The sequence below is a fragment of the Rhamphochromis longiceps genome, linkage group LG4 (assembly GCF_057381845.1).
Source record: "Rhamphochromis longiceps isolate RC_006_pf linkage group LG4, R_longiceps_female_GT1.1, whole genome shotgun sequence".
NCBI classification, from domain to species: Eukaryota; Metazoa; Chordata; class Actinopteri; order Cichliformes; family Cichlidae; genus Rhamphochromis; species Rhamphochromis longiceps.
In genome coordinates this window covers 28,349,328-28,374,611 of record NC_140560.1, presented here as the reverse complement: position 1 = coordinate 28,374,611, position 25,284 = coordinate 28,349,328, and the positions used below count along the sequence as shown (strand labels likewise).

Sequence of the window (25,284 nt, the reverse complement as noted above, 5' to 3'; positions counted from 1 at the left end):
GGCAGTCACTATAAAATCAATTGCTAAAACCTCTTTCATGTAAGCCTTGAGATCAGACAGTGATCACCTGGCTACTAGGGAAAAGTTTGTATTTTGCGATGAGGAAATGAAGCTGCTAGAGGTTGCTAGCTGTTGCGAGTGTAGAATTTGCCACAAAGAAGTTTTTGATTTGGCACTAAAATCCTGTAGTTTGCACGGAAGATGCCGGCTTGTCTGTGAAACTGTGAAAAGAGCAATGCAAATTTTAAATGGAGACCCTTCGCATTTAAAGTAAAAGTTGCGCCTCTTGAAACACCTTTTTTTTTGCAGCAATTAGGTTCAACTTTGAAGGTTATTATCATCCGTTTCCAGTTTCAGACATTTTCAAATTTCACTACAGCTCAAAGTATAGTAATCGTTTCCAGGCAAGTCGGTGTATTTCATGCAAAATACGGGTAACTGCAACAATCAGCTAGAGGTCAAAGCATTTGCAGAGAGGTGTCCAGAGCAGCATCCTTTTTTGTGACCAATTTCACCAGTCAACAGCTGGTTGGGGAATTCACAGTTTTCTCTGGCACCCTCCAGCTGCCAGGGTTTCTGTGCCTGTGTGAATAAGTCCTTAAGTTGGACTTTAGAGATATTTAGTCTCATGTGAGGTTTTAGATTATCTCATATTCAGAGTATGGTACAGATTTGTATAGACTGAAAATACAAACCCTGGTCCCTGCAATTGGTCCAACTGCCACTGGATATTAATCCGTACTCTTAACACATGAACAGTTCCCAACATTTTTAAACACTATTCATTATCTAGTGAAGCATTTCATAAAGATCCCACCAACCACAGGCTATTCCACTCTGATTAGATAAATATAAACCTCTTTTTTTTTTTTTTTTTTTTCTTAATAGAAGTTACATAATACGCTTTTATTTTAAGGTCCTTTCAGTAGATACTGGCGATAGTACTTAATGTGTCACATCTCATCACTGTACTATAAGTTATGTAACTTTAGCAGTTTGATTATGTGAATATTAAACACAAAATATTCATTACAGTGCCCATCTGAGGCACGGTGTTAGATACAGAGTCCTGTCAAAGTACACTTCACCTCGTGACAGTGTCATAAATGTTATCCATTACAAAGACAGAGCCACATACTACAGTTCACACTGCTTTCCTGTAACTACATCTGGAGTCTGCAGACTCATTATAAGCCTGACAATTAGGCAGTCGTTCATACTGTCACTTCTGTCTTGCTGTTAGTGACATAGTATGGTTGTGGAGGCATGTAGCGAATGGTGTCCAGCTCCTTTTCTGTGATGCAGAGTTTCTTTGGGCCATAGCTCTGTCGGAGTCCCAGTGTGTCCTTGCTTTCCCAGGATCTTAGCACGCCTGGACTGGGAGCACTGCTGGCGCTGTAGTACAGTGACTGGGAGCTGTGGCTCTTGGAGCTTTTATACTTGTGTCCATTCTGCTTTGACAGCTGTCTGGGAGGGCTGTAAGGATTGCTCGGCTCTGGCTCCATATCCACACCTTCCATTGGAAGGCTACCTTTGGCTGTCATCTCAATCACTTGTCGACGGTTGTTGTGAAAGCTGTCATTAGCTTTCTCCGCTAATAAACACAAAAATAAACAAGAGATTTATTGTAGCAAAAAGTGTGTGCGTTTGTGTCATCATCATATATTAGACATTGTTTACTAAAACAATAAATATATACAGAAAGAAATCTTTGATTTGGCAAAAGTGATGCTGTAATTGGCACAGACACACACACAAGCATATCCTTGCACCAGTGAAACACAAATCATTGTAGCTCATTATAGCTCATATATTCGGACCACAGAGCCTCTTGTGTGCACACAAGATGCATCACATCACCATCCCCTCATTCATTTTTGTTTTGATTGCTCTTGATTGTCTCCTGTTCCTGCTCTCATTTGCTAAGATTTGCTCCCTAATGATAAGTTCGTTTGACGGCACTTCAGTGGATTAGCGGCGAAGAAGCATCAGCTGCTTGTGCCATCACAAAGACTGCGAGCAGTGATTGGACCTCGTTTCACGCATGCTGATAGCTGTCATCTCTCCCATGCTCAGGTCCGTCAAACAGAGCCAATTGATTTCAATGGAATCTAAATAAAGCATTGCACTTCTGTGTTAATAGCATTATGCACAGATCTACAAATACCATCACTAGAGACTTGGATGTGATCGGGTCAAATTAGGACTATTTGTTTGGAATTATTTTTTCCTTCAGTAATCAATGTGATAAGTAGTTGGTTAACTATAGTTCATTCAGATTACTGATAAGGTTAATATAATACAGTGGGAACAATACATTTCAAAACTGAGGTTTTGAAGTTGGAGTTTATTGCTCTTGAGGATATATGAACACACCAATTGAACAATAAAAGATACTTGCTAAATACATACCACTACAATATTGTTACTTAAAGTGGAACTGAGAAGTGATTTTCTTTTCTTTACCCTGACATTAAAAGCATGTCAAAAGATATTTAAAAAGATATTTTTAGCCACGTTTCTAAGTAGTACTATTTTGACAGCTTCTATAATTTCTTGTTTAAAGTGCTGCTTGTCCAGGAACTGGCTGTAGACTTTCCAAAATTAGCCCATGAGAAGAACAACAAACTTGCTTCTATAAATAATCTTTCAGTTCCCCTCGCTGTTGGCATTGATGGACGGTGGATTAAATCACAAGGATTTCTGACAGCAAGAGACTTGATAGAGATTCAAACCAACTATTCTCCTTTATAATAACAAAAAAGCACTTGTAAAGTTTTACCACTGTATTATGTAAGTAGTATCCTTGGCATGTAGATAATAATCAAATAAGAAAAGCTAGATGTATTAGATAAATTGTTGATGTTAAACTAAAAAGAGAGAGATGTCATCTTACTCTTTTCTGTCTGTTGATATGAGCAACTTTTAACACCAATTTTATTGAAATGCCAAAGAATATTTAATGAAGATTTTCATCCAAAATCTTTGCCTCATTAACTTCTGAACTTGCCCTCATGGTTACTCATATGACAGATTGTTTCAGCTCACTCACCCTGACACTCATTATAGATCCAGGGAAATCCTCATTAATTATGCAAATTGCATTTATATCTGATGTAAGATCCTACCTAATAAAATCAAACAATGAATTTCAAGTGCTTTTTCACCATATGTTTTTTTGGTTTGTGATAAACAACCTCTTACCCACAGCCTTGAGTGTGGTGTACTTGTTGAGATCCTTTGGGTCCTCATATGGGCTGATTATTGGTCCCACACCTGGATATGGCTGACTTACCAGAGTTGGTACATGAGCTGCATTGTTCATCTGGTTGCTCTCTAAAGAAGGGCAATCAATAGTTATTAATGCAGAAACTGAATTACAGTTTCCTCTTTAAGTGCATTTGTAAGCAAGATGTCAACAAATTTAAAATGAGTCATAATAACACAATAGCTTTATTACTGTAGCAGTTTTCAAAACACACAGTTTCATGGATGAAATAGACATTAAAAAAATGTACATTTCTACAAGCATGCAGTCGATCATGCGGCCTTCCATTTCTTCATTCTTCCATACATGCATTTGCTCTGAGCTATAGGCAAAAATTAATGCAATAATGGAACAGATTAAGGAAATACAAGCCTATCTATGTGAGCTCATTGCAGCCGTTTGAAACGAACTACTGATTCAGGTGAGCTGATTAGCTGAGAGGGGCTGATCTAAAGTTGAGGCGCTACAACCTCAAAAGTATGGTTGACTTTGGATTTAAAACAAGTGTGTGTGAAACAGTCAAAAGACCCTGATCAGGTGTTTACAGAGGACCAACTGCTGGGAAAATAAGATTCCATAATGCCTTGCCATGGATGTAATTTACATGTAAATAATAACATTTCAATATTGCCGTCAAATGAAATTTAGAATCAGTGTCGGGGAACAAAAACAGGAGTGATGTGCAGGTTTTTAAGTTTTTATTAGCAGCTTAGCTTTTGTGTTCTGTGCTAACTGAAGACGGGCTAGTGGCTAGGTTTGATCTTATCACTGATAATAAGTAACTTTGCTTTTGCTACACGCATTAGCTCTTTCGACATATTTTGACATAAATATGAAACAGAAATTACAAATGTTGGGTTTTTTTCAGAGTATGTTTAATTCAAGTGTACTAGTACTAGAAACTGCAATTCCTCTAGTGGCCATGCTATTAAATAAATAGCAAATTAGTCCTTACAGACAGACAGCTCAATCCAAAAGTGTTTTGTTTTGGTCTCTATGGATAGTCGAAGGAGCTTGGAAAGAAAAGTGTCTGGACTTCTTTAAGTTTCCTTGAAGACGTTTCACCTCTCATCCGAGAAGCTTCTTCAGTTCTAAGAGCAACAGGTGGAGAGCCCCAAAAGAGGAGTGAGAGAAGCCATCTATGTCCACTGTGAGCGACCATCTTTGAACAGAGGCGGTGGCTTACAACACCAACTGTCGGCCATCTATAATCCACTTATGAGATCCCTTCCCAGACGCCTTAACGCCCACTCACATCCTGGGCCATTTGACCTCAGTAAATCACATGATAGGGTGGGGCCAGGTTTCACCTGAAAACTTGGCTGATTGTGACCCACACCCGTTTTCGCGCCCTGGCTCGTGTGATTAGGTAGAGAATCAACAGGGGACACTCCCATAGGGTTTAAAATCTGGGAATCTCCACCAGTTGCTCTTAGAACTGAAGAAGCTTCTCAGATGAGAGGTCAAACGTCTTCAAGGAAACTTAAAGAAGTCCAGATGCTTTTCTTTCCAAGCCCCTTAGACTACAATGACCTGGTTGACTGAGAACCTTCACAGACACGTCTCCATGGATAGCTTCTTCCTTCATAACAACACTAGAGGGGGTGATTTTGATACTAGAGTTAGGGGCATGGCTACTTTAAAAGGTACTTGATCATGTTTCCGCAGTGCTTTTTTGAGCTTTATGGTTTGCAGTGTGGTATAGTCTGTGCACAAAGTTTATGCTTCAGGTTTTATGAATGAAATTTTTGTATTTTATTCACTTATTTAGTCGTGTCTCAGTCAGCTAGTGATGTTCAGTGATGTCAAACTTCCAAAAAACAAATCAACTGTCCAGATGTGAACATATAGGCTAAAACATGAAGTGTTTTCTTTGACCTGCTAGTGTCACTTTCCTTTAAGTAGCCTTTTCTTGGGGAGCCAGCTGTAGAGCTGAACTGCTCTTTGTAAAACCATCCTAATCGTATAGTAGACATCTGGTAAATTAAGGGGTGCACAGCAGATAGACTGGCCCCCTGCCTACTGGCATGACAGAGCAAACAAATGTTCAGAGTGTCTACTCCTACTTTAGATTGGAGAACGTACCAATTCACAGCCGGCTGTTTGAGGACTGCGCTGTGTGCTGTGTTGAATCTGAGTAGAGATATCAACATGCTTATGGTTGTACATGTTGTGGACAGTTTTAATTAAATGTTTGTTTATTATATTTATTTAAGTTTACAAAGTTTAAAATGCAATGATTCCTTTAGCCCCATTGGTCTAGAATACATCTCATAAAAACAGATCATTAATACAGAAAATGGGTTAATTAGGCTCCTATTCCCCACTGGTCAGCAAGAAACTTTATTACTGTGCTAATTAATTCAGAAAGTCTCAAATTATCAATGCTGTCTCATGAAATGATGCAGAGGACAGCTGCAACAGATACTTCACCATAGACAAGGGGAGGGTATAATTAGTACGAACAGATTTGGGGATTTTAAATAGCAAAGGATTAGTGGTGCCACAGTGGTCGTTATATTATAAAAATATCTATATATCAAGCTTTCCTTTCCTGGGACTTAACTTATTCAGTTCAATAAAAACTAAAGATCATCTGTGATCAAGGACATTTTACAGTAGTTCACTAAAACAGAACTAAAAAATTAAAACTAGTTGTAAAAAAAGTTTTTAGTTAACTAAAAATATTCAAAAAGGCAAAAGGTAACAAAAAAAACAATATTTTGTACTTGCAAAGCTAATTGAAACAGGAAACAGTTATATTTCCGTTTTTGTCTTTGTCAGTGTGGTCAAATTTTTCAACAAAATGAGCATCAGGATGACAGCATGACAAGAGTCCAATAAAGTCAGTGGAAACAAATCAATACAAATCAATATGTGACCCTCAACCTATGAATTAGAGGTTTAAGGTCATGGTCTGAGCAGGAGACTTCAGTAGAGATGTGAGTTGACAGTCCAGTCCTTGTACCTGCTCATTTTCAAGTCACTGTTTTTACTGTTAGTGAAGCCAGTTAACACTGACTTATGAATCATTCAGGCATAAGAAAGACACCTAAGTCAAGAAATGACATGGTATTGAATGTGTCCATAGCAGATAACTTAGCAAAGAATTTTAAATGGTCTTTTCTTTCAGTCGTTTGGCACTTTTTTTATCAACAGCCTGTTGCAAGGAAGAAACAAGTAATTTCCTGTACAGTATGTCCTCAATATTTTTAAGGAAACTGAAAAAGTGGAGGTCAAAACATTAGTGGTGACAAGTCTAATAGAGTGATGAATCCAAATGTACCAATCTTCTCAAATTTGGGGTCATAGGAGGGCTAGAGCCTATGGATGGATATATGGGTTCCTGTTCCAAGCTGACATGACTTTGTTTTTTTCAAAGTGTACAAAACAAGTCAGGAGAGACGTACAACAGTGAGCGTCTGCAGCTGCGGTGGAGGCTCTGTCAAGGTTTAGCTGTTGGGGGATATGCTGGAATTATGAACGCAGAAAACTATCATCAGATTTTGATCCATCATATATTACCATTTGGAAAAGATCTGATGCAGTTTCTTCACTTTTCACCATGCCAATGACTCCAAACACACTGCTGGTGCAGTAAAACTGTCCCTGAATAGAAATACACAATGGAACATGATCAATCATGGACTGGTCCTGAAGACGTGAAAACGGAAAACATCAGTGTTGGTGGTGAGGGTGAGGATGTAGGTAGGAGGGAGGACTGCGAAGCTGTCGGCAGCCAACATTGTAGATGCCGTTAAAATGATCTTTTCTTGGTAAAAGAAAAAAGAAACCACTGTTCTGTGTGATGACTCAAATGACAGGCTCTCAAACACATCACAAAAGAGCACGAGGTCTCAAATACCATTGTCCAAGTGAAGACAACCATATTGACCATCTGTAAAATAAGGGGAGGAAGAAAAGGTTCTACAAGACAGAAACCTGGTCCTGTTTCAGTTATTCACTATCTCGGGCCAGCTTAACAACTAGCCTATTTTATTTTTACGGGATGTTCCTCTATTAATTCTGCTTATCAAATTCAGGGTCCTGGGGAGGAGCTGGTGGATGGATAGATGGATGCAGGAATGGATGGGTTCCTGTTTCAAGCTGACATGACTTTGTTTTTTGCACCTTAAAATCCTATGAGGCAGATTATTTATGTATGTATGCATTTATGTATTTATTTATATTTGTCTCCCCTACCTTGAAAACTGAAAACACCAGATGGTCCCATTTCAAGTTGTTTTAATAACCGGAATAAATTTTTCCCCCAAGGTGTTCTTTTTAAAAAAATGTTTTTTCATGGGCTTAGCAGGTATTATTACATCATGAGACCCTGGTGTTAAAGTAAAACTACAGTATAATGGCCATCCTGTAGTTTGTGTCTTGTTTTGTCTGTCCATATGCTTCATGTACATGCTTCATAATTCATAGTTGTCCATATATGCAAATAAATATTCTCTCGGTCTCTATGGATCGATGGAGTATAAACGCTTTAAACGGACTGTGCCATGCTTCCTGCTACCTTTAACGTCACCAAGACCTGGTTTGGTCATGAAGAGAAAACAGTGAAACAGTGGAAGAAAGTCCAGCCACATAGTCACTGCTGGTAAAAATAGTCAAAACGTTAATACATTTAATCAAATCCCTACATTAAATCTGTCTGGTTTAAATTGCTGTCATACTTTTTTTCTGAGCTTATTGACCTGTTTCAGTTTCATACAGTTGTTGTAAGTGGGCCAGCCACAGAGGCTCTCATTCAGCCTGATCTTGTTAAATCACATGGATTAGAACTTTTGCTTTCATACCCAGAAGTTACTTTACTTTTAATAAAAGCAATCGGTTTACTCTTTGACATACATGTTAAATGACATTCCTCAATTAAATATAGTTCCATGTAGTGCAATTTTCTTTTGGATAAGCTATTATCTGTGGAAAACTGTCCATGCCCTCATTTGTTGGGCCACAGTCTCAGGCAAGTTTGTAAGTGATACCATTTGAGCTGTTTCACCTGACTTCTGTTTATCTGATACTCCAGCCAAGGTCAAAGTCTAGGTATCTGCTTAAAGGCAGAGACCACTGAGAGTAAATATTTTAATTCCCATACTCTGAATGCTTTGGTAAAACTGTCATTTCAACATTTGTCATAAACATTTGATCTTTTCTGTGTCTGGAGGTCTCGAGTAAATCAAATTTCCTCTTGAAAAATGGACACTAAAATTGAAACTGGGAACTGATTTTTTTTTTTTAGCATCTGATGTCTTTTTCAGGATTCCAAACTCAGCATCATTAAACTGATGTACTGGTGTGTACTATTGATTATCTTCCTCTTTATTGCATATTTTACTCTGATTGAGTGCCATTTGAGCTTGCACTGTTGTTGTAGTCACGGCTTCTGTGTCAGCTGCTGGTGGAAAGTAGGCCACTTCTGAAGAGTTGTAAGGTTAAAGACTCAATGGTTGATGCGGGAAATAAGTGAGTTAACACTCCAGACACAGACACCTCCCTGGAACTCATAAAAGATTTAAGAGAGTATTTTGGGAGCTGTATGCCCCAGAATAAATGGTACAAGGAGAAGTTTTGCTCTTATTTACAGGCACCCTACTTTCAAGTTGGTAATGAAAATATTAATTTCTTTCTGATTGAATATCTTGACGTTTCTACCAGATTTATGAAAATTTGAATTACCAAACACATTTATATATTTATTTCAGTTTATGTATTTAAACATTTGTGTAAATTACTTGATCAAATTTGAGCAGCAGTTTTCATTTAGGCATGTAGACACTGTGAGTACAACCTGACCTCCAAATAGCAGCTCATATGCCAATCATTACAACCAAGATGCAGAAGAGCACTTCTGACCGCACAACACAAATGTTGAACATTGAAGTGGATAAGCTACAGCAGCAGAGAACCACACTGGAAATGGTCAGTTAAGAACAGGAAACTGAGGCTACAATTCACACAGGATCATCAAAACTGAACAACAGAAGATGGGAAAATGTTGCCTGATATGATGAATCTTGATTGCTATTGTGAGATTTGAATGGCAGGATCAGAATTTAGTGTAACTACCAGTCAAACATTGATTCACCATGCCTCATATCAATAGTTCAGTCTGCTGCTGGTGGAGTAATGGTATAGGACATATTTTCTTGGTGTAGTTTTGGCCCCTTAGTACCAACGGAACAACATGTAAATGCCACAGCCTATTTCAGTATTGCTGCTGACCGTGCCAATCCCTTTATGACCACCGTGTACCCATGTTCCAGCAGGATAATACTTCATATTACAAAGCTCAGATCACCTCAAACTGGTTTATTGAGCATGACAATGAGTTAACTGTACTTAACCAAATCTTTAAAAGAGCACCTTTGGGATATGATGGAGTGGGAGATTTGCATCATAAATATGCAGCTGACAAATTTGCAGCAACTGTGGGATGCCGTCATGTTAATATAGACCAGAATCACTGAGGAATGTTTCCAGCACCTTGTTGAGTATGTGCCAAGAAGAATAAAGCAGTTGTGAAGTCAAAAGGGGGTCCAATACTAAGAAGACTGACCTAATAAATTGGCCAACGAGTATGGTTTAGTCTGATAATTATTAAGTGAGGATTACTTAGTGTACAAAGCTTCATTGTTTTTTTTGTTTTGTTTTTTTAACTAAAGGCATTAAAAAACTTTGTACAAACTCAGATATTGAAAACATGGTGAAGTTAAAAGTTAGTTAACTTTTGTTAGTTTTCTTAACATTTAAGTACATATAGTGCTGTGCAAAAGGTTGAGGAAGTTTAGGTATCATATTATGTAATCAGAGAAACATTTTATTGGTCCCAACTGCATTTTGCATCAAGACAGCACCAACCACAAACCCACAGCCAAAATTATGAAGCTCTATATTCAGTGACGACAAGAACAAGGAGTGCTGCAGCAGATGGTATGGCCCACACAACGCCTGAGCTCAACATCATGGAATCAGTCTGGGATTACATCAAAAGACAAAAGCAATTAAGACAGCCTGGATACACACAGAGACTGATAAGTTCTAGAGTATACTTGGGACATCCTATCCACCAGTGTACCTGTGAAAACTGGTGATGTTTTACAACTGAAGTGTGTTCTAACATTAATTTAATTTAGGAATGGTTTTTGTATCTTAAAGAGATTTTTTATTTACAATAAAAGTTGTAAAACAAACTTTTTACAAAAAAAGTTTGCTTACTGTAAATTATAACCGCTCGTGTTTTTCAATGCTTCCTCGCTTATATTTTTTATTAAATCTCCAACAATCAATTTGAATGTAATAATTTGTTATTTAAAAAAAAACTGAGCTCAGCAACATAAACAAGAGATTCACACAGAGACTGGTACGTAAGTAAGTAAGTAAGTAAGTGTGGAATCCTTTCCATTGTAAAGAAAAGACACAGCAAACAAGACTCACTATATTTGACTCTACTATAAAGAGATGACTTTATGAGTGCCAATACAGAGGACTCACCCCAGGTTGCAAGAACATTTCATAATTCTCAAGAAAATCCAGATTAAACTTAGTAAATAAAATGTGCATAAACATCTGCAAAACTCTGAAGCAACATTCTTAGGACAGATGCAGCAAAGATCAACCTGTACAGGAACTAGGGGAAAAATATGGAAAACGGACTACGTGATGCATGGCTATGTATAGTTTCCTATGCCAGTGAGTCACAGGTGTTTACTGATGCGATGGAAGACAGGTGCAGCTCCATGAATTTGGAAATGCTCTGAAAAGCTATTATTTTTGCCGGATGCAGTAAAGTTGACTGGAATGTGTGTCACAGTACGAATGAGGAACCCAAAATATACTGCAGAAGCAACCTGAAAGATTCAAGGCCAGGAAATGTAATATTTGTTAATGGTCTGCAGAGAAATCCAAAGTAAAATCCTTGAAAACAACATCAGATTTTATGCAATCACTGGCTGCAAAGGATTCATGATAAATTATTATATTATATAAAAACAATTATATAAATAAAGAAATAATTCCTCAACAGTTATTACAATATAATGGTTTACCCCATCATGTGTACTTTATATTCTGCACTTTAAGATCATATTAAGCTCATATTAATCTCATAATGGCAACGCTCCTCAGAGTATTGGCCAGTCAGCTATAAGTGAGAATCCACAACTGAACTTTCTCTCACCATCCAAATAATTTTTCAGGTCACTATGTAGTCACATAGTAATCATCTTCTTTGAGCCTTCTCTACGAGTTTCAGAGTACAGCATGTGGCAGGCGGAAATATAACTATAGGTACACTCTACATTTGGTAGCTGTTTCTCAGCTGCTGTCATAAGTAATGCTGCTGAAATACATTTCTATCTGAAAATGAGGAAATGGGCTGTCATGCACCAGTGGAGTGTTGGCACTGAGTGGAGACTTTGTTCTCACTGGCTGACTGCCTGGAGTAAAAAGAGGCCACTCTTCACAATTACCCCCATGTACTCGGATGTCCAGCAGGACAAAGATATGATAGTCCCGGTAGCCAAAGAAGCCCTTGTCATAAAGACAGTGTTGCTGGTGTCTTAAGGAGAATAAGAGCTCATAGCCCAGTTTAACAGATTTCTATTATCTTTGACAGGCAGCAGATAAAGACGGGTATCCTACGGAGATTTACACCTCTATCTGTAAAATACAGTGGCTTGGGCATGCCACTAGAAACCACAGCTGTACAAGATGGGTACATGTGTCAAAAAATACCACCTCACCTCATGTAACCTTCCAGGGTTTGCTGTCAAGAAAACAATCATGACTCTTCTGTTGCCACCTCAATTACACAGAGTCCTTGTCATAAATTTCTAAGCTGCTGTGCTCTGAAATGGCATGTGCAAGGTCACAAAATAAAAGCTGCAACCGTCTTCTCCTCAATATAGTTAAAAAGTAGAGACTAACTGAATAAACACAAATCGTATTAGCGCTTTTGTTGTTTCTTTGTTTTGCTTTGTTTGGTTGGTTAGTTATTTGTCCTGTGAATGCAGACATCTCACTTCAGTTTCAAAAATCCCCTTCTGCCTTGAAATTGTATGAATGCACTGATGTATAAAAATACACTTGTACGTGACACATCACGCACAGCGGTCTTGTGTTAGCAATATTAGCATGATTGGTGTGATTGCATAACATTTCTTCAGCCTTTTAATACACCTGATTGCTGCTATTATACTATATTTTAACTCTGTAATGCCAAGTGTATTATGTTTGATACATTAGTTTTTGTGTAAGTTTTTGCGATGTCTACAATCAACAATGTGATTTTTTTTTCACAAAAAAATGAAATAAATTGCACAACACATTATAAAGCAATAAATTGCACAAAAATGCCATATGTAGCATATTATATTATATATTTTTTCATAAGGTTCAGTAAGCACTCTAGTTTAAAAAGGAGAATTTTCTGGCATTTATTTTGTAGTTGAGGCTTTACAGAGATTTAAAGAGATTTAACTCGTGCTTGTAAAGTCCTCCAGACCCTCTCTCTGTTTGTCATCTAAAAATGAATGAGAACATTTATTACTATTCATCACTCATCTGTGATCATCTTGGATTTATGTCTCAACATCTTAAAGTTGACAAGTATGTGCTAAGACCTAAAAGATTTTCTTTCTAATCACAGAATTCATGTTTTCACTAATTAGAAACCCTTGCAAAATAATAAGGGTGCACTTGCTGCGCCCGTAAATTCTACTGAGAAAGTGCAAGTGTCTGGGCCTCATTAATGATAAATTAACAAACTGGTGATTTTTATTTCCACCTGAATTTTTTTTTTTTTAATTAAGAGAACCATTTACCATAAAATGGCAGAGCATCCCTCATTCTTTATTTGAATCAGAACCTAGCTTAAATCATGTTATTTCTTTTACCTCTAACTCATACTTCCCAGTATATACTGTATAATATTGGACCTAATCAGTATCATGTCAGTGTTTATCCTAAGTTAAGAGTTTGGAATTTACTTTTTAAAAGTCAGATGTCTGGCTGTAGCAGCTTTTCAAAAATGAGTGCTGTTTGACTGTGTCTGTAAAACCTTTTTTATTACAATGGCATTTGCCATAATTATCCATCTCGTTGGGGCGTGGGGGTGCAAAGAGACCTTTACTGGCTGTAGCTGTTGAGGCAGAAAGTAGGTTGGCAGTTAGCATTAATAAGAACTCCTTTCTGTCTGCGTGCATTTGTGGGTGTGTGTAGGCGTTGGTGCTGACGAATGAAAGAATCACGGTGCAATATAATGGCCGTGGCATACAATAAGTTTTGGCAACGGAAGAGCTCAAGGTTGTCAGTATGAGGGTATGACTAATATGTTCGCCAGGCTTGAGGATATGGGATTTTTTTTCCCCCTGCTTCCGATACTTCCGGTTCCGCACATTTAGGCCAAAAAGAAAACAAAAAACATACAAAGCTCACAGTTTCATATTTGTATTTGAAACAGTTAAGACCTTCGAGGGTGAGCTTTGTGGTACAAAGCAATTAGTCGCTGAAAGTGGGAATTTACTAGAATTAAAAGCTTATGATGGCAACATGAGTTAACAGATATTACCCATCCATCCTGTGTGCTCAGATACTGACACTGACACAAATTAAATTTTTTTTAACTGTTTACTGAAACATATTTCAATTATAGTATATAATGGACATGTACATAATTTGTAGACTCTTAGCTTTCCTTTGGAGGTATCCGCTTTTGAAATTGGATGAAGGTTTTAGGAGTTTTAGCTCCTTAACTTGTGCCACCCTCTTTTTACAGGGACCAAAGTATTTGGACAGTTGACTCAAAGGCTATTTCATAGGCAGGTGTGGGCAACTCCTTTTTTATGTCATTATCAATTGAGCAGATAAAAAGCCTGGAGTTGATTTGAGGTGTGGTGCTTGCATTTGGAAAATTTTGCTGTGAACAGACAAGACAAGAACAGACAGTCAAAGGAGCTCTCCATGCAAAGTGAGACAAGCCATCCTTGAGCTGCAAAAACAGAAAAAACCCATCTGACAAATTGCTACTGTATTAGGAGTGGACAAATCTAAGGTGCCGCACAGCAAGAAGGTCCTGAGTTCAATTCCACCATCAGGCCGGGGTCTTTCTGTGTGGAGTTTGCATGTTCTCCCCGTGTTTGCGTGGGTTCTCTCCGGGTACTCCGGCTTCCTCCCATCGTCCAAAGACATGCAGCTTGTGGGGATAGGTTAATTGGATAATTCAAATTGTCACTAGGTGTGAATGCGAGTGTGAATGGTTGTCTGTCCCTATGTGTTAGCCCTGCGACAGACTGGCGACCTGTCCAGGTTGTACCCCGCCTTTCGCCCTATGACAGCTGGGATAGGCTCCAGCACCCCCCGCGACCCTGAAAAGGATAAGCGGAAGCGAATGGATGGATGGAAATCTAAGAGAGCACTGGTGAACTCAAAAGACCTGGACGTCCACAGAAGACAACAATGGTAGATTGTTGTGAAGAGAAACTCCTTTACAACAGCCAACCAAGAGAACAACATTCTCCAGAGGATAGGCATATCGATATCCAAGTTTATCATGAACAGAAAATACAGGGGGTTTACTGTCAGGTAGAAGCCACTTATAAACCTCAAGAATAGAAAACCCAGATTGGACTTTCCTAAAAAAAAAATATTAAAAATTAAAATATTAAAAAATATATATATTAAAAATCCAGCACGGCTCTGGAAAAACATTCTTAGAAACCAAGATCAACCTCTACCAGAAGGATGGCAAGAAAAAAGTATGGAGAAGGTGTGGAAGAGTAAAATACTGCAGAGGCAGTGTGATGGTTTGGGCGTGCGTGGCTGCCAGTGGCACTGAGACACTAGTGTTTATTGATGATGTGACACAGGACAGAAGCAGCCAAATGAATTCTGAGGTGCTCAGAAACATACTGTCTGCTCAAATCCAACTAAATGCACTCAAATTGATTGGGTGGCATTTCATAATACAGATGGACTGACCCAAAACATACAGCCAAAGCAACCCGGGAGTTTTTTAAAGCAAAGAAGTGGAATATTCTTGAATATTCAAGTCAGTCACCTGATCTTAACCCAATGGAGCATGTGTTTCACTTGTTGAAGACTAAACTTTGGATAGAAAGCCCACAAACAAAGAGGAACTGAAAGCCACTACAGTAAAGGCCTGGCAGGGCCATGAGATCAAGACTTCAGGCTGTCATTGGCAACAAAGGGTTTTCAACCAAGTATTAGAAATGAACATTTTATTTTCAGTTGTTTAATTTGTCCAATTTCTTTTGAGCCCCTGAAAAGAAGGGATTGTGTTCAAAATCTTTTAGTTCCTCACATTTTTTATTTCATATCATCTTTTTGTTCAATACACTAAATAAAACTGAAAGAATGCCCTTCAACTACATCTGAGTTGTTTCATTTAAAATCCACTGAGGTAATGTGCAGAACCAAAATTAGAAAAACATTGTCTCTGTCCAAACATGTATGGTCCTATGATATGTATGTGCATGTAAGTAGATATGTATGCGGCTACTTACGGAAACTGTTAGTTGTGAGTCTGGTTTGTATGTTCTCATAGTGCTGACCGAGTCCAGCGTCGTCTGTATGTTCTGAGGCAGGATGGCGGATCACATGTGCAAGAGCTCTGAAAAGATGAAGAATGTGAATATGAACACATACATGAAATACGTGCAAAAATAAAATATAAGTAAAGATCTGTTTAACATGTTATATAATCCATAGCCAAATCTACTTGGGGTTAAAGTTGCAAAAATGGTTTTCATCAACTTTTCAGGAGACAATTCACAGTACTAAGGTCGCAGGCTTTGTTTCTGCAGTTTTAAGAAATATTGCAGCCAGTGATTGTTGCTCTTCTAAACATCTGCAACACTACTCTCAAGAGACAGACTGAAAAATAACTGAGGCTAAGTCATTCCAACTTTTAGTTCTTGAAGAGTTAAAACACTGGATCATATCTTGAAAGCAAATCTTTAGACCATGTTTGCCTCCTTAAAGCTTCCACACGTTACATCCCACATGCAGAATTTTTCTCTTTTAAGTCTTAGTCCTTGTTTGGCATAAACCAGATGTCATCAGGGCTTGGAGTTAGGTTGTCAACACTGCTTGTCAGAAGGTCGAATATCTTCACACACACACCTTTCCAGCAGTGTATTGGGGAGGGTTGCATCTAACTATTTCTGTAACATTCGCACTCATTTCACAGCGTGACCGCCCTGCTGTGCAGAGGTGAGAAAGGAGATGGGATTTGATCTTCTCTCTCTATCTTGATTTTTTTTTTCATTCTTGAAAATAACAGAACTATTTGTGTCATTTTATTGTAAACAAACACATGCTGCACTGATAGATGTGAGGGAGGTCTTAACAGAAAATATCTGCTGCTCTCCATTAAATTAAACTAAATGCACCTTACTCTCTACAGCTGTTGGCTTGGAGAATCGTTATACACCTAGTTTGATTTTAACTACAAACCTCTAAACCTTGATGATATTTATGGATGTGATGTTTTCACATCAGCAATTCTGTCCTCAAACACATCTCACACTTCTCACAACTCTTGTGGTAGTTCCTGCTGCAGTCTCCAGGACCATGTTTTGCCATGAATACACAAATAGACTCACAAAGTGAAAAGAATACTAGCGCTGCCTCTGTAGCTGTCAAACATACATGCAGAGGACAGGGTCTTTGCAGACAGATACACAAGCACACTTGTAGTGGGAGATAAAGTGAAGATTACGTTGTTGTTAAAAAAAAAATACTCGAGATTTTACGAGCTATACACATGCATGGATTTTGACTAATTGAGGCATTGAGGGTTTTTTTTCCTAATTTCTTTTAAATAGCTATTTGTCTGTGGTACTCATAAATGGAGTAACTATGTTTTTAGGGTGGTCTGCCTCTTGCAATTATGACGCATGAAAAAAATTGTGAATTGCATTAAATCTTACAGTAAAATCCACTTAGACTCATTCTCAATCAGAATTTAGTAAAGGTTACTATGACCTCACCTCTTTCCTATTGTTCTCTTTAAGGAAATTTCTACAAATTGGGTAGAAGGATTGATTCAGTTGAGGCTTACAGATTACCTTGTAAGTCAAGAGTGTACTTCCAATAAAACATAGATTTAATGGGATACATTTGTGTTGAAAAGTCATCAACAAACATAGGTGTAAACAGACACAAGCGGTTCGCTGATGGTGATATCCTGGACTGCTCCTTAAGTCTCTCAGAAGGTCGTTCTTCCTTTAGTGCAAAATCACTGTGAGTATATATAGAGCATCAGCCCTGCATGTGTTTGTGTTTGATTGAAAAGCTGTAAATACTGCAAGCAAATAATGATGCAAGGCATAAGTCCCATTATAGGTCACCGGCTTGGTTTCAGTTGTAATGTACTGAAAATAGGCAGAGACCTAGTTTTCCAAACCCAATATAGATTATATCCATTTTTTTGTATTTACCATCTTCAATCTCGCTATAGATAAAGACCAAAAAGCTAACATTCAGCTTTATATTCTGCTTTATAACATTAACAGACTTAAGAATGAGGAAGATGTTTCTAAAGTCCGTGCGCTACCTCGGGTTGATAAGACTCATTTAGCGTGTATTTAAACAGAATCAATGTCCATATAAAAATAAAACAACCTGTTGCTTTGACTCGTTCTTGATATAAAGTTGGAACATTCTTTCCATACTGACGGAATTTGTCTAACTTGGGGGCTTTTAAATATTTAGACAGATTAAAAACAAAACAAAAAGTCAGAAACTGTAATCCAGCAGAACCAAAAGTTATTACATTTGTAGCTCACCTTGACATGTTTTCTCTGTGTGGACGCTGCGTCTTTTCCAAACCAAGCTTGGTGAAAATCCCTATCAGTGCCATAATGGCCACGACCCCGCATATGACATAAACAATGAGGTTGGTTTTATCCTTCGCGGACTCGAGCGCTACGTCCACTTTTGGCGGAGGTCGCCCTGTCATCATCCACGGTGGGGTGTCGTAGTTCTTACAGGTGGTCTGGTCCAGTCGGGAGCTTTTAAACGCGCAGCAGAACCTAAAGCCACAGGTGCCGCAGCAGTACAGGTAGCTGCCCGTCCTGCACACGAACGGCGGATCCCACTGGCCCATCACGTCGTAGTAGCCACGGCACTTGTCCTCCACGTGTGGGGTCTCCGTGACTCCAATCTCAGCCTCCATTGAGTCGTTAAATCCGGGTATAATATAGTCATCGATAGTTTGACCGGGTTCGCCCTCCGCATCGCACACCATAACTTTCACCAGAAAGTAACCGAGCAGCAGCTCAGTGCCCCGCATCATTGCTCACTTATTCCGCCCTGCTTGACGCCCTGGCGCGCTCTCACAAACTCGCAAGCATCTTCCAAGGAGATGAGATACAGCCATGCGTAATCGGGAAAAGGCTGATTCCAACCTCCATGCGTAAAAACAATATGCCACTCTGTACTTTTTTCTTTCCTTTAACAACAACAGCAAAACGATTGTTGTGGAAAAAGCAGTTCAGACACCCAAAGGGTCGCTTATAGTAGTAAATAGTTGGAGAGCATCACCGAAGCTGTGCCCCTGGCTGCGCTGGAGGGTGTCACACACCTCTGAGGCTGCTCCACTCCACAAAGCCGTCAGAGACAGAGAGAGTGGGAGAAAGACAACGCAAAGGACCCTATGAGCATGTGAATTGGGGGAGAGAGCGAGAGAAGGGAGAGAGCCAATGGGAGAAAGAGAGAGCGATGTGCAATAGCGCTAATTACAAGCCGTGACAGCCCATTATTATCGGGTTGTGTCGTAAAATCGTCTGTAGGCTACAATTCGTGATCCACATCAACCAAAAAAACAGTCATTCCAAGCAGTCATTTCCAAGTTTAGTTGGCAGGGCTTTGATGTGTAGAAGCAAACGGTGTTATTATTGAGCAACTTAGTGATGTCTGCACAGCAGTGCAATGATTGATGGTTAATGAGAAATCATAAAGTAAATACGTTTTCAGGGAAGCTCAGCCAGTGTAAAAAATCTACACAATATTCTGTATATGAAAGAATTAAAACAAGTAGCTTTTCACAGTCAATTTTATTTTGTCCATAAAGATAAATGATACACAGAGTGTGTTACATTGTTTAGTCGACAGTTCTGATTAAAAAAGTGATGGCATCCATTCAAACCTCTTTCTTGTTTAGGCGTAAGGTCATGTTGAAACAGCCGTGACCTTTCAAGTTGCACCACGAAAAAAATGTCATTTGATCAATGACAAAAGAGTCCCAGAAATCATGCATGAGAAATTAGATTTAAATCATTTTCATCAACACACAAATGAGGTTCTAATAAATCTCAGAAGTTTTCATTTCCTCGAAGTCTATCCAATGAGAAAACGTTTAATTTTAGCAGTTTTAATTAGAGCGGTAACCCTCCTGCCCTCTGTTATTGTCGCTTCTCCCACACGATTGTAACACAAGTGAAAACTATCATTCAGGGTGTGTGTTTTTTCCTGCTCCACAGAAAACAAGCGCTGTGGAGAATTTATCTTCTATCTGATAGGTGTAAAACTCCATCCAGCTTTTGGACCTGAATTTAAGATTAAAGCACTTTTAATAAACATTTTATTTTAATAAACATTATAACCTGTTTTATCATAAAAAAAAAAATTTACCATTTGTTGACCTCAGCTATTGATTACTAATCAAAAGGACGATGAATGAGTCTCGACAAGTATGGAGCTGCAAAAAAAAGAATGTGGCAAATTATTTTTAGACAAATCGTTTCATCTAAACTTATGATTAGTGAAAGGAGGCATACCATCTGCCACTTGAGAATTCTCACTCCTCTTGTTTGATGTTGAATCATCTTAGGTATGGAAGGCTACTTGTATTTACAGTTGGCTGTCAGAAGAGTTTTTGCTTGTCTTTGTGAATCTTTAAAGTTTACTATAAATAGTTATACACAGTCCCCAGGGATGAATCTTCAGAGTTCCAACAAAGTGCAGGCAATGAAGTTTTATAAGGACCAGATCAACTCCAGATAATAAATTCGTATCTATGTATTCCTGTGAAGTTTAAAATGCTACATTAATGCTCAGTGAAAAAAGCACATTCTAGTTTTATTGCTCTTTATTCCCCCCCCCATCAGTTTGTATTTTTTTTTGATGATGGTGACACTTTTTTTGTTGTTTTAGTTTTTTCTTTACACCTTCTTTAAGTAGATGGCTCACTAAAGAATTTAACAACCAAGTGATTTAAAAAAAAATCTGCTTATAAATTCAGTCTAGAAAATTATTGTTTGTTTGGGTCTAAAGTGTTTTGATATATGTCCTAATAAAGAGTACCACAAAGTAAATGCTAAAGCTTTAGTGTTTATTAGTCTGTTCAATTAATTTTTGACATCTGCTGTGTTATCGCTGTTTTGTTTTGTTTGTTTGTTTGTTTTTAGCAAGTGGCACATAGTTTAAAATTTCAACTCTCAGACTAAGCTCGAGTAGATAATGAATGAATAGAGGAAATGACACGATGTACCATTACAAAATAACACAATCTTTAATGAAGGGGCTTTAGCAGTAAAGGTTTTTATTTTAAAGCATTAACAACTAATGGATTTCTACAGGATTGCTCTACAGAAATCAAACATGCTCTTCATAAATTCTAGCAATTTGCACCATGAAGCTGCTATATGAAAACTGCATGACTCTGGCAGGTAAATCTTTGCCAGAGAGTTAGTCACCCTGTGCTGTGTTTTGGGTGGGAACAGGTGGGCAAACGCGGCGGTTATAATTCCACTCTGACGGGAGCGTGCTTAATGAAATGCTCGCGCGGTGGGGGATTTCAGTGTAATCCTGTTTTAATGCGACTGTCGCTGACTGCTGTTACAGTCTGCTGGTGGGGATTGCCCTAAAGGGAACTATGAACCACCTGTATGCATACTGTGATTTCTACAGTACAGTTGGGACAATACAATATTCTCACCATATGTTGCTCATAACAATAGTAGTGCTGTGATACAATAGTTAAACTAAATATTTATATATGCCACACCATGACATCTGTGTAAATCAAGAGGAAATAAAAGGCACAAAAAGGGCTTATGCATTTATTCACTGCAATTATGGTGTTTATTGTTATTAGCAGTAGTACTAGTATTAATTTTGTCTCCTTGTAGAACCACTTATTAAGGAGTTACTATAAGTCAGATTGTTGGAGGAATTAATTTGCAGTGATTGCATGTTTTCATAAAATTATCAATATTTGGTAACTTGGATGGACTCCAGCCACCCTGCAACTCTGGTAAGGATAAGTGGCAAAGAATGGAATGGATCAATATTTAGTGCTAGTCTGTTATTTGTCATATGAAGCAAAGGAACTATACTGTGCTATATGTTGTCATATCCATATGTTGTACCATCTTTAATGAAACCTGTGTCTCAGGAAAACCTTTAACACTTCAGTATTGTAAAAAAAAATGGCCAATTAGATGACAAATTACAATTGAGAACCTTAACAAAGTTGTCAAGAAACACACGAATTGGAGACGGTTCCACTAAGATGCACTGCATGGCGTAGCACGCTGTAACATGTATAAAATTGGCTAACGAGATCTATTTGATTCTGATTTTGCATTGAGATGGCAGGAGTCTATTAGATTACATTAGTCTTGACACAGCCTCTGCCACCACATTAGATCAATTGCTCTGGGCCCCTTTTATCAGCTCCATCACCTAGTGGGGGTGGGGGGTCATAGTTTGGTCCCGCCTTCACTGTTGTGATTGGTGAGGGGGTAGGGACAGGCTTAGGGCGTCGGGGGGTTCCCCGGAGGCATCTTCCTTGGGGGGCTCAACCCGGGGTAGCGGTCACGTCCGGTTGAGGGCTCTGTTGGCTCTCAGGTGACTGTTTCCTCGCGGCTGCGTGCAGCGGGGCTAGGGGAGGGTCTGTGCTGACGGACGTGGGTTACTGACCTGGCAACCTGGCTGCCCCTGGGTGGGTCCGGGATGGGCGTGAGGTTTTGGGGGCGCTCCGTCTCTGGGCTGGGGCCCGGGCCGGGCCTCGGGGGCTCGGGTCCTGGTTGGTGTGTTGCCGGGGTTGTGGGCGGGTGGGTGCATGGGGGCCCGGCCCTGGAGCAGGGTGCCGCCGGTGCATCGAGCCGCCTGGGGGGCTCTTCAACTGGTGGGGGGGATGGTCACATCTTGCAGGAGCTTTCTTCTCTCAGGAACTCTCTGCAGGAGGGGGAGATACAGGAGAGGTGGAGGAAGATCTCAGCCTGGGCGTTTACCGTCTTATGTAGTCTGGAAGATGTGTGGTTGGTGGGGTGGGTGCAGTTTTCTCTGTGGTGGGGTTGGGTGGACTGTCCAGGGCTCTGTGGAGCCGGGGGGCGCTACTGCACTGGGCCCCGGTCTGATGGGCCTGGGCCCCCCTTCCCTGGCGGGTCGCGGAGGGTGGGAGTGCCTACTGGGGTCAGCGGGGGAGCTGGCCCCAGGGAGGGGTTGCCTGCCCCTCCCTTCCTTCCCTCCCCATCTCCAGCTGCCTCCCTCTTCCCGCTCCTCCACAACCACCCACACATGCAGGGCCTTGGAGTGGGGGTATGTCACCAGGGTGCAGAGGAGGCTACCCCCCCCCCCCCCCCCTGTCCCCTTCTGGCTGCCTCTGCCTCAATTTTATCCCACAACTTAGACATTCACATTATTCACACTCTCATTACACATACATATAGGATCTTGGGGGTGGGCACAATCACGGAGTCCAAATCACCATCAGGGTGTATACCTCACCCCTGACGTCGTTGCCCACCTCTCAATTTTAAATACACTTAGTCATTGAGGGTTAGCAGGAGGGACTATGCGCTTACCTGCTGCTCCTTGGCAGGTAGCTCCATGCCCTCCTGGGTTTTAATTGCACCTTAGAACACATATGCATCAACACTACAATGAGCGGGTGGAGGGAGGTTTGGAGTCTTCTCCCACCCCCATTCTCTGCGGCCTGCTGGAGCGGGAGGGCTAGTAGGAGGAGTTGGCCGTCCGACTGCGGTCTGGGGTGTGGGGCCTCCCTGCTGCTGCGGAGTCGGGGTGGTCTGCCTCTCCCCACCGCAGGGAAAAGGGTAACACCACCTGGGTCTGGGTGCAATTCCCCCCTCCAGGGGCAAGGGTACCTAGACCCGGTTTGTAGAGTACGCTTGGGGAGTGTGATTGTGTGTACAGCGTCTCTTTATGTCTGTCTCCACGTTGGTTGAGTGTGGAGTGAGTGCATATGAGAGCATGAGGGTGGGAATGGATGTTTGTGTCTGTGTGTGCCTGTATGTCTGTGTCTATATGTCAGGTTGGGTATCAGACGCTACCTCTCTGGGGACACCTCAGGCCCTCCAAGGTTTGGAGGCCTATCTCCACCCACCACCACTTCCCCTGCCGGTGGCGGACTCCCTCAGGTGTCGGTGTGTTGGTGGTTCTTTGTGTCTGGGGGTGGGCGTCCGGGTGCACACCGGCTCACTCCTTGGCGGCCGCTTGTCGGGGCCTGGGGCCTGGGGCTCGCTCGGGCCCCTTTGGAGGTGGGGTGCCCCCGGCCTCTCGGCCTAGGGCTCGGTCACTCAGGCGCAGCTGGGGGCCGGCGGAGCTCACGGGCGCGTCACTGCAACTCCCCCTGACTTCTGCTCCGCGGCTGCTGGGCGAGCCCTCATCTGGGACTCTCCTCAGCTCTTACTGGGACAGTGGCGCGGCTGCCCCTCTGTTGGTCTTCCATGGTCTCTTGTGTTCTGGGGGCCTCTGGATGTCTGGAGTTTTGATCTCCTCCATACCCGCTTCACACCCTGGAGGACGGGGCTGTGGCCCCCCCACACTCCCTAGCAGATCATTACATGGAGAAACCTTTGGAATGCAAGCATGCTGATCCACACAGGTATGCACACATGGGTATTCACAGACGCGGACTAAAGCTTTCTTGGCTGCTGCCTCAAAGCACACTGTGCGCTGTCTATCTTGCGTGCTGCACAATATCGTTTATTACTTAGTAAATACTGATATCTATGACTAGCTAGTTTATTGTGATGGTGCTTTGTTTTCTCTATTATTATGTTGCTCTTTGTTGTTTGCTGTCTCCTCTGTTTGTTTTTGTTTGTTTGTTTTTTTTTTGTTTTTTGTCTCCATACAGGTGACCCAGGAGTTTTTTTTTTTCTTTTTTCTCTCTCTTCCCCCCCCTTCTCACCGTCTCTTCTCCCCTTTGGTTTTCTTTCTTTCTCTCCCCCTCTCTCTCTCATTCATTCCCCCTGTCCTATTTATTAAAAAAAAAAAAAAAAAAAAAAATGACAAAGGATGAACTGAAGCTCTGCCATCACGTAATGTCGCATACTGCTGTTTCTGATGTCATTTAATAAAAAAAAAAAAAAAAAAAAAAAAAAAAAAAAAAGAGATGGCAGGAGTCACGAAGACTGGACAACTTGGTAATTTTTTTAATAGGAACAGTGACGTCTCCGTGAAGGCAGAAATGACTGTGGTGCTCGTGCCTTGGTGATAAGTGAGGTAGAAGAGAAGAGCAACTAGTCCTTAGGCGTCAGTGCATTTAGAGTTGGATTGCAACTCTACTATTGCAACTGATAATGAATCCCTCATTATGAAGATGAATGCACTTGTGAGAGGCACAGGTCTACAGAGAGGTGTGAACAGAGATATGTGGTCAGATGAATCATCCTCCACCATATTCTTGACAAGTGGGTGTGTTTGTGTGGGGAACACTAAGGGGTGTACTCACACTTGGCATGGGTTCCTTGTACCATGTGCCGTGCCCAAACACAATTGTTCCTACTCCCCCGCTGACCTGAACTCAGACTGCGCTTAACAATCCAGGCCCAAATAGGCTTCACTTTCTCTCAGCATCTTGGTTCCTCTCCTATCTTTCATGCATACGCACTTTTTTAAAGCAAAAGCTAACGCTTTTCTGCATTTTAAGGCTTAACTGGGGCGTTCTTGGAACTACTTAAATTTGTTAGAGCTCTTTTTGCAGCTGCAGGTGTAATTGAGGAAACTCCGGAGTT

The 25,284-nt window shown here is 40.5% G+C and overlaps 1 protein-coding gene across 1 annotated transcript; it reads right to left on the bottom strand.

Annotated features, from left to right (window-relative positions):
• Positions 1-845: 845 nt before the first annotated feature.
• shisa9b (shisa family member 9b) lies at positions 846-18,900 on the bottom strand. Its single transcript, XM_085405249.1, has 4 exons — positions 18,088-18,900; positions 15,802-15,908; positions 3,205-3,336; positions 846-1,594 (listed from the first exon to the last, which is right to left on the bottom strand). Exons 1-4 carry the CDS (start codon positions 18,594-18,596, stop codon positions 1,215-1,217), a joined length of 1,128 nt encoding a protein of 375 aa, XP_085261375.1. The 5' UTR covers positions 18,597-18,900; the 3' UTR covers positions 846-1,214.
• Positions 18,901-25,284: the final 6,384 nt, after the last annotated feature.

What these genes read in the sequence shown, in the direction of transcription:
- shisa9b (XM_085405249.1), bottom strand. Translation starts at nt 18,596, where the DNA reads ATGATGCGGGGCACTGAGCTGCTGCTCGGTTACTTTCTGGTGAAAGTT. An exon ending in ACTCACAACTAACAGTTTCC is followed by an intron (nt 3,337 to 15,801) that starts GTAAGTAGCCGC and finishes GCCCTTCTTTAG; the next exon opens with AGAGCAACCAGATGAACAAT. An exon ending in CACCACACTCAAGGCTGTGG is followed by an intron (nt 1,595 to 3,204) that starts GTAAGAGGTTGT and finishes TGTGTTTATTAG; the next exon opens with CGGAGAAAGCTAATGACAGC.